Source organism: Penaeus japonicus, unplaced genomic scaffold, assembly GCF_977035675.1.
Source record: "Penaeus japonicus unplaced genomic scaffold, GWHDUDI00000001_assembly GWHDUDI00000033, whole genome shotgun sequence".
In the NCBI taxonomy this organism is placed as follows: Eukaryota; Metazoa; Arthropoda; class Malacostraca; order Decapoda; family Penaeidae; genus Penaeus; species Penaeus japonicus.
In genome coordinates this window covers 19,464,208-19,474,260 of record NW_028234435.1, presented here as the reverse complement: position 1 = coordinate 19,474,260, position 10,053 = coordinate 19,464,208, and the positions used below count along the sequence as shown (strand labels likewise).

Sequence of the window (10,053 nt, the reverse complement as noted above, 5' to 3'; positions counted from 1 at the left end):
GCAAATGTAACCTAGGCAAGTAATGTAAGAGGGCTCGGTACAACCTTAGGTCAGGTCTCGTCTGTAGCTGCAGTAATCCAAAGGGTTTCAAGCACAAGCAAAAGTCCAGATAGTACTCCTTTATTGGTGTCAGAGCGGGTGTTTATATACCCCTCATAGTGACGTCACAACATACAGGTTAAAATACAAAACAAAAGTACAAATAATTAAAATCAATATAAATTAAAAACATCATTCTATACATAAAAGGAAACCAATGGCGAAGTAAAACATTTTAAACAATTAATATAAAAGAAATAAAAACGGGACACCCACAAGCATGACGTCACAGACGTCCGTAAAATAAAGAAATAAGTGCCAAATTCAATTATATAAAATTCAATATTAATAATGATTGAAAAAGAATAAATTTAACTATATTTTGATAAGTAAAGAAACATAAAATAAGCTACCGAATAAAAATCAGTATAAAAAGAACGATCAAATAATTCCTTCAGAAAAAAAAGTCGAATTATTTGATGCTATTAAAGTTCTAATTCAAAATAATATTCATAAAATACAAATAATAAAAACGATTCATAAAACATCGGCAAGAACTGTATATAAGCGATACTGGTAATTAAAATAATCGTAAACATACAGAAAACTAAAAAGGGGTAACTCAATAAAACAAACAAAATAAATATTTTAAGAAAAATCCCGTGAGGGGAGCACAGTCTGGACAACCCTCTGGTTTCGTTCTTTTCTGCTTCAGCAAGATATGCCATGGAGGTTTGTTGACCCCCCCCAATCCCCCATTAGCATTGGGCCGAAGCAGGCGCGGAGACATTCTGAAAAGACCAAAGGTAGGCCTGAGCCCATTACTTGCCTTAACAAACTAAAGGTTGTGTAGACAGCTGAACGTGCCATACACAAAACATAAAATACAAATATAGATAAAAGGAAGCATGACGTCTCTGAGTGTCAGTGCTTTTAAACTTCAATGCCGGATGATGACTGCACACGATCTCTACAACTGGTCTGCGTCTCTGCTACTCCTGCCGAAGTTTGGGGGTGGGCATGGAGCTCTGGCTCCCGAACCATAGCTGTCAGCATGGCCACCCAAGGGTCGTTAGGATCTGGTAGATCCTGAGCATCATGGTCATCACCCTCCTCCTCATCAGCGGGTGCATAGGACAACTCTTCTGGAGGATGATAGCGCTTCAGATGGTTGAGGTGAGCCTTCAACTGGATCTCCGTGTTGATATCCTGTATCTCAAAGGACACTGGACCCAAACGCTTGATAATCCGGGCAGGACCGCGCCATTTCCCAACCAAAGGAGGTAAACCTCCCATGTGATGTCGGTGCTCAAAGTACCATACTATAGAACCTTCTACTGGCTGGAAATCAATCTTCTTGTCACGGTCGTAGTAGGCTCCATAGGTAGAACGAGCTTCTTTTGAGGCCTCCACAGCTGCACGGCGTGCTTCTTGCAGTCGCTCCTGAAGATTGATGTTCTCTGCAAACACGGCTTCATTGGTGAGACCGATGGGAAGTTTGCATGTCGGCCAGTGAGCAAATACAGAGGTTGCTCACCTGTTGACCTATGGAGAGCAGAATTGATTTGCAATCGTAGTTCCGGGATGAATTGATACCATGCTCTTGGACGACTGCCTACCAGAGTGGTGAGAGCGGATTTGACCACACATGGGTTCGTTCCACCATTCCATTTGCTTGAGGATGGTAGCGAATGGTATAATGGTTAGTAGCATGCATCATCTCAGTCAGTTCTCGGAACAGGCGGCTGACAAACTGGACCCCATTGTCTGTTTGAATCACTCTCGGTGGGCCAAAAATGGTAACCCAATGATCGAGGAATGCCCGGTGAACATTTGCTGCAGTGATCTTCCTTAGTGGGACTATCTGGATGTACCGTGAGTGTTAGTTGATATAGTTAAGGCCCATCGGACAGGAACACTTGGGCCAAAGTCCATTATATCCATAGAGACACGCTCTAATGGAAACTTTGCTAATGGAGTTTCAGCCATTGGCACTTTCTGTTGGCTACCACGAGATTGCTGGCAAATCTCACAGCCTTCCACATAATGCCGGGCACTTTTAAGCATGTTTGGCCAGTAGAACATCGACCTGGCATTTTGGAATGTTCGATGTATGCCCGGATGTGAAGCTAGTGGGGTAAATGTGCTGCTTTCATGGCAGAATTCCTCAGATTTTGTGGTACAACGAGCTGGTAGCAGATGCGATCTGGAAGTGCCTTAGTCGATAGATAACATCATCTTTTAATTCAAACTCGCTAAGTGGAAGTGGCAGCTTTTTCTTTGGTAATGTTCCATCAGACAAGTACCGTCGAATATCAGCAAGTTGGGGGTCAGCTTTCTGCTCCTCTGCAAGTTTCTCAGGAGAAAGTTCGGTAATCTTGAGATTGGCTATTTGACGAGATAGGAGGTCTGGAACGAAATTTGTAGGCCCTTCTTTGTAGCGTATAGTGAAGTTATAAAATGATAAATCATGAGCGAACCTGGTCATCCTGGGCGATTTGGTTTTCCTTGAGAAAACGTATACAAGTGGGCGGTGATCAGTATACACTATAAAGTGCCTCCCATACAGGTAAGAGTCGAACACCCTTACTCCCTCCACAACAGCAAGAGCCTCCATATCAATGACTGGGTAATGGGTCTCGGCATCTCGTAACATCCTACTGTAATAAGCTACTGCATGAGGGGTTTCCGTACCATCCCGCTGCATGAGGCAAGCACCAAGAGCTATCTTAGAGGCATCTGTGTGGAGTTCAAACTCCTTAGAAAAGTCAGGTTGACGTAGAACTGGTGCTGAAGTAAGCTTTTCTTTCAGGGTCTCAAAAGCTGCTTGCTGTTCTGATCCCGGACTCCAAGTTTGGCTCTTCTTTAGCAACAGATGTAAAGGTGATGCCAGGGTTGCATATCCTGGTATATGTTTCCGAAAGAACCCTGTAGCACCTAGGAACCGTCAATACTTCTCTGACTGTCCAGTGCGGTAGTATCTGATATATAGCAAACACCTTCTCACAGTTTGGTGACACTCCTTCTGGTACTAACGTGAAGCCAAGAAAGTCAATTGTTGTGGCGGCAAACTGGCACTTTTGGATATTCAGCTTTAGTAGCTGTAGGGTCTCTTCGAGATCTTTTAGATGTTGAGCAAAGTTGTTGCTATAGATGATAACATCATCCAGATAGACTAAGGTATGACGTCTTAGCACTGACAACAAAACAACGTTCATGGTTCGTTGGAAAGTAGTAGGAGCAGTAGATAAGCGAAAAGGAAGGCGACAAAACTGGAAGAGCCTATGCCCATCAGAGAATGCTGTTTTTGGTCTATCCTAGGGATCCACTTCTACGCTCCAATATGCAGCACGTGCATCCAGGGTAGTGAAAATACTCATGGGTCCCAATTCATCTATCAGCTCATCAATGCAAGGCAGTGGATAAGAGTCACCCTTTGTCGTAGCATTGAGTCCACGATAGTCAACACAGAATCAAAGTGCACCACCCTTCTTTTTCACCAAGACTACTGGACTCAACCAAGGGGATGTTGAAGCCTCAATAACACCTGCTCGGAGCATGGAGTTGCACTGTTCTTTAATTGCTTGTTGAGTTGACTGGGGTAACCTCCACTGCCGTACACGAACGGGTTGGGCATCACCAGTGTCAATCTGGTGCTTGATGCCAGGCACAAGACCAACCGTCTCCTCACCACCACTGAAAAGACTCCTATAACGACAGAGAACCTGTGTGAAATCATGGCGCTGGGTGTCATCAAAGTGGCTCAAATCTGGTTGGAATTCAGTGTCTTCTACAGGCTCTACCTCAAAGATATCAGCAGCTTCACAGGCAGAGATAGCAATGGAGGGTGGTAGCTCGGCTTGCTCAACCTCCAGGTCACTATCATAACCAAAGTCCTCTACACCATAGAAGTGATCAAAGGCATCTTCTTCCCAGTCAAAATCCGAGTCCTTCAGATCACTTTCATCAGAGAAACCTGCCTCGACAGGGCAACTGCTAGTCCTGGCGACGGCTTCTGCTGGGGGTGTCTGAGATTCCTGTGGTGACAAGGTACTACTGTAGATGGCTTCAATTGGCTCAGCCATACCGAGGCGAGTGCCATTGTGGAGGGTGAGTGGTCTTGGTGAGGAATTCACAGCCCACACAGAACAACGGCGACCCTTAACGGTGGTAACTGTAAATGGTACCACTAGCGTCTCTGCTACTGTTGGAGTTACCATAACATTACCGTCTGCTGGGCCGGAGCGAGCGATGCAACCTTCCAGAAAGCATCCCGAGTGAGGCGGAATCTCTGTCTTGTGAAGAAGGTGTACTGTAGACACTCTCCCGGTGTCTTGGTCAGGTTCTGTGATGGTCTCGACAGTGGCAACCTCTTCTGTGGGCGACAGTTTCTTGGTGCACGTGGATGAGCAGACTTTAAGGGAATCAGTATCAGTATACACTACAGAGAACACACGTCCCTCCATAGTGAGCACTGCGCAGTTAGTGCTAGCATCAGATGAAAGGCTGAAATCAATTCTGTGGAGTAGGTCCATTCCTAAGAGAATATCGCCAGGGTAAGAAACATCCACTAGGCTTGCCTGATGCTTAATGGTCAAGTTCTCATCAAGGTGAAAGCTGAGGGTAACTTCAGATGTGGTGTAAATAGGTTGACCTGTTACCCCTCGAAGTGCCTTTGTTGGGCTCCTACATCTAAGCTTATCATGAGGATCAATACGTAAAGCAGCACTGGGCTTGATAAGGGTGACAGCTGACCCTGTATCAAGAAAACATAGTAGAATTCGTCCATTAACATTGAGTCCCACGAGTGGTCTTCCCATGGGCCCTGGGGCAGTCACTGTGGAAATTGGTAGGGTTGTCTGGGTATCGACCGTGGCTTGTGCTCCTAGTCGAAGATTCGCCAGTGGGGCTGGGAGCTCTGCCATACTGGCTAGATTGAAAGGGGCACTCTCTAGCAAAGTGGCCCGTTCTTTGACAGCGGAAGCAGGTAAGCAAGCGGGAAGGTGATGCTCTGGTCTTTGCAGAAGAGGAGGCTGCTGCGCGGCACTCAGAAATGTCATGAGTGGCAGTTCTATCATACTCACAAAACCGTTCACGTGATGGCATTGGTTCAGCTCGGTTTGTTGCTAATGGGAAGGCGGATATGTCCCGAGCTCGTGGTGGACGATTAGGGTATCGATGGCCTGGATCATCAAAGTCATTTGGAGACTGATGACGTAATGATGACTTGCCATGATATATACCATTGCGGGAGTTCCATATCCGTTGTGCAGTTTCGGCCAGTTGCATTGGGGAACAATCTTCCTTCAAGGCAAGGAAGTCCCTAAGCCAAGCTGGTATTCCAGAAAGAAATACCCGACGAATTAGCTCAGAAGGATCCCCAATGGCTTCTTTATGGTCACGGAAACCTTGATAAACTGACCCTTCAAGCTGAATATAAAAATCCATAGGAGCCTGACCAGCAGCCATTTGGTTCTCATACAGAACTTTGTAAAAGTCTGCTGAAGTGTAAGTACCACGGAACTTGGTCCGCAGAGAGGCCTTGAAGGTTGCCCAGTCCTGAATTTGGTCGAAAAGGGCAGAGTTAATGATAAGCTCCGCTGGGCCACGACAGTTAGCTCGGGCAGCCTGGATGTATGCCTCACTGGTGGGTGGCTTTACCAAGTTCTCTATGGAGCGGATCCAGCCCTCAATTTCTTGATTTTTCTTTAGCGGCTGTGACGCTGAGGTGTCACCTTTGAAATTAGGCACGGATTCCCTCGCCACAATATAAGAGACACTCTGGGCAGCTCCTTGAGGTAAAGCAGGTCTTCCGCATGCAAAATGTGGTTGGACTGAGGAGTTAGCCTGCCCTTCTCCTGAGTGTTGTTGCTGTCTTCCGCAAACTTCCATCAACTCAGGAAGTTCAGGCGTAGGTGGGCGACTCCGTGGATATGGCTGTGGATGTTGTGAGGATGACTCTCTTGCTTCATAACAGCGAAAACCATTGCTGCATGAGGGCTGAGGGTCAGCTGGCTGTGCGGCTTCTCGACTTTCAGCTCTTTGCCTTTCATTTTCCAGTTCACGCTCTCTCTCTGCTAACTGCCGCTGTAGTGTTCTAATTTGTTCTTGCAACCGCTGATCACCTTCAGGTTGTTCATTATGTTCAGGGTCTGGCTCCCTCTGCTGGCGTGTCACCTCCTCCTGCCTAAGAAGTCTTTCACTAAACTGTTGTGTCTGGCTCTTGACTTCCTGTAGATCGGCAGAAAGGGCCTCTATCTTCTCCAGAATTTGCGAGAACATGGTGATTTCTTCCTCCATAATATTCACAGCTTGCCTCACGTCGGGACAAGAAGCAGCAACAATAATGGGTAGGTCAGTACTTTCTGAAGCTAAACTAGGTGGTGACTGGCCACGAGAGTTGGGTTGGCTTGATGACCGTAGATTCCTCTGAAGAAATGCTTGGTCGTTTCTACGATGCAGTCTTGATCGGACTTTAGGCATAGTCTGCTATGCCCCTTACACGTCCGTGTCCAGCACTGTACGACAAGGTATACTTGCACTTGTCAGAAAGTCAGAAAAGCACTGAAGTCTATCACCGAAAGCGACACTATAAAAACACTCTGATTAGATGAACGCTTCACACTGATTTGCACTTAAATGATACGTCACTGCACTGCACTAAAAATAATTTTCACAAAAAGACTTTCATAGCACACGAACGAAAGTAGCACTTCATAAACGTATACACAGCACTGGTAACGAAATGATAATTCCGAGTAATACCTGTGGGAACAAACAGGTCAGGCATACACAAGAGCATATAAAAGTTTCCCTGAACCTAACGAGAGCCACAAAAATCAGAACTAGGCGAGCAGTTATTAGTAACACAGTTACATCGAACTCTGTAAAAAGAAGGAATTATGCTGAAACAAAGACTGCTCTTGTAAAATTACAGAATTACTAGCTACCCTGAAAATCTGGAAAAGATAGCATGGCAGAATCATATGATATAACTGTGGCTCTCCAATATCCTCGTGAGAGGTTACAAACATCAGTTATATAGCCTACCAGGAAAGAAACTAATTGTGCTGGACATTCTCAGCACACAAAGACCTTTAAGTATAACTCATACGAGCAAAGCTCATAAAACTCAAGTACATCACCACCGCTGTCCACCAAAAAGAATGTGGTTCTGTAAGGTATACATCTGTCATGAGGAGCCCGAGATATCGTACCCACAGTTCGTGAGGCGAATTAGAGCCACTTGTGAGGCAGGAAAAGGCTTAGGGACCAGTATTGAAGGGTCCCGTTCACTCCTCTAAGTCCACGAATCTCAGAGAGTCGTTAGAAAAATGGTAGCGGGCATAACTCCCCGAGATCCCATCAATATCTATTCGTGGGTGTACCATGAGCTGAGTCACTCTTTAAAAGGTCTTTATGGCTCGGCCTAATAATAAAAGCAATAAAACAAAAAATGCAAAGAATAAAACGGGAAGTCACTATAATAAAATAAAAGGGCAACGTAAAAGCAAATGAGTGAGCAGAAGGCTCCGAGAAAACTGAAACGGTACAGCAAATGTACCGTCGTGGCAAAAGGCCTTACGTAAGTAAAATATTACGGTAAGACGTAAAAATAAGCAAAAAAAAAAAAAAGACTAAAATTCAAAGTGACAGTACTAATAGTGACCTCACGAATAAAAAGAGATGATAAAACACCCTGAAGAGGTCAAGCAACACGAAGTCCTGAGGGAACTTCGAGCAATCAGAAACATAAACTAAAACTAGATTAATAAAAACAATAGACAACGTCCAGCAAATGTAACCTAGGCAAGTAATGTAAGAGGGCTCGGTACAACCTTAGGTCAGGTCTCGTCTGTAGCTGCAGTAATCCAAAGGGTTTCAAGCACAAGCAAAAGTCCAGATAGTACTCCTTTATTGGTGTCAGAGCGGGTGTTTATATACCCCTCATAGTGACGTCACAACATACAGGTTAAAATACAAAACAAAAGTACAAATAATTAAAATCAATATAAATTAAAAACATCATTCTATACATAAAAGGAAACCATTGGCGAAGTAAAACATTTTAAACAATTAATATAAAAGAAATAAAAACGGGACACCCACAAGCATGACGTCACAGACGTCCGTAAAATAAAGAAATAAGTGCCAAATTCAATTATATAAAATTCAATATTAATAATGATTGAAAAATAATAAATTTAACTATATTTTGATAAGTAAAGAAACATAAAATAAGCTACCGAATAAAAATCAGTATAAAAAGAACGATCAAATAATTCCTTCAGAAAAAAAAGTCGAATTATTTGATGCTATTAAAGTTCTAATTCAAAATAATATTCATAAAATACAAATAATAAAAACGATTCATAAAACATCGGCAAGAACTGTATATAAGCGATACTGGTAATTAAAATAATCGTAAACATACAGAAAACTAAAAAGGGGTAACTCAATAAAACAAACAAAATAAATATTTTAAGAAAAATCCCGTGAGGGGAGCACAGTCTGGACAACCCTCTGGATTCGTTCCTTTCTGCTTCAGCAAGATATGTCATGGAGGTTTGATGAACCTCCACAATCCTCCCATAGCCATGGGTCGAAGCAGGCAGCGGAGACATTCTGAAAAGACCAAAGGTAGGCCTGAGCCCCATTACTTGCCTTAACAAACTAAAGGTTGTGTAGACAGCTGAACGTGCCATACACAAAACATAAAATACAAATATAGATAAAAGGAAGCATGACGTCTCTGAGTGTCAGTGCTTTTAAACTTCAATGCCGGATGATGACTGCACACGATCTCTACAACTGGTCTGCGTCTCTGCTACTCCTGCCGAAGTTTGGGGGTGGGCATGGAGCTCTGGCTCCCGAACCATAGCTGTCAGCATGGCCACCCAAGGGTCGTTAGGATCTGGTAGATCCTGAGCATCATGGTCATCACCCTCCTCCTCATCAGCGGGTGCATAGGACAACTCTTCTGGAGGATGATAGCGCTTCAGATGGTTGAGGTGAGCCTTCAACTGGATCTCCGTGTTGATATCCTGTATCTCAAAGGACACTGGACCCAAACGCTTGATAATCCGGGCAGGACCGCGCCATTTCCCAACCAAAGGAGGTAAACCTCCCATGTGATGTCGGTGCTCAAAGTACCATACTATAGAACCTTCTACTGGCTGGAAATCAATCTTCTTGTCACGGTCGTAGTAGGCTCCATAGGTAGAACGAGCTTCTTTTGAGGCCTCCACAGCTGCACGGCGTGCTTCTTGCAGTCGCTCCTGAAGATTGATGTTCTCTGCAAACACGGCTTCATTGGTGAGACCGATGGGGAAGTTTGCATGTCGGCCAGTGAGCAAATACAGAGGTTGCTCACCTGTTGACCTATGGAGAGCAGAATTGATTTGCAATCGTAGTTCCGGGATGAATTGATACCATGCTCTTGGACGACTGCCTACCAGAGTGGTGAGAGCGGATTTGACCACACGATTGGTTCGTTCCACCATTCCATTTGCTTGAGGATGGTAGCGAATGGTATAATGGTTAGTAGCATGCATCATCTCAGTCAGTTCTCGGAACAGGCGGCTGACAAACTGGACCCCATTGTCTGTTTGAATCACTCTCGGTGGGCCAAAAATGGTAACCCAATGATCGAGGAATGCCCGGTGAACATTTGCTGCAGTGATCTTCCTTAGTGGGACTATCTGGATGTACCGTGAGTGTTAGTTGAGTATAGTTAAGGCCCATCGGACAGGAACACTTGGGCCAAAGTCCATTATATCCATAGAGACACGCTCTAATGGAAACTTTGCTAATGGAGTTTCAGCCATTGGCACTTTCTGTTGGCTACCACGAGATTGCTGGCAAATCTCACAGCCTTCCACATAATGCCGGGCACTTTTAAGCATGTTTGGCCAGTAGAACATCGACCTGGCATTTTGGAATGTTCGATGTATGCCCGGATGTGAAGCTAGTGGGGGTAAATGTGCTGCTTTCATGGCAGAATTCCTCAGATTT

At 44.5% G+C, this 10,053-nt stretch overlaps 1 protein-coding gene across 1 annotated transcript; it reads right to left on the bottom strand.

Moving 5' to 3' along the window:
• Positions 1-8,807: 8,807 nt before the first annotated feature.
• LOC147467824 (uncharacterized) lies at positions 8,808-9,593 on the bottom strand. The gene has a single exon (XM_086556668.1). The coding sequence runs from the start codon at positions 9,591-9,593 to the stop codon at positions 8,808-8,810; it is 786 nt and encodes a 261-aa protein (XP_086412794.1).
• Between the last annotated feature and the right edge of the window lie 460 nt (positions 9,594-10,053).

Coding starts and splice junctions, on each gene's coding strand:
- LOC147467824 (XM_086556668.1), bottom strand. CDS start 9,593: ATGCATGCTACTAACCATTATACCATTCGCTACCATCCTCAAGCAAAT.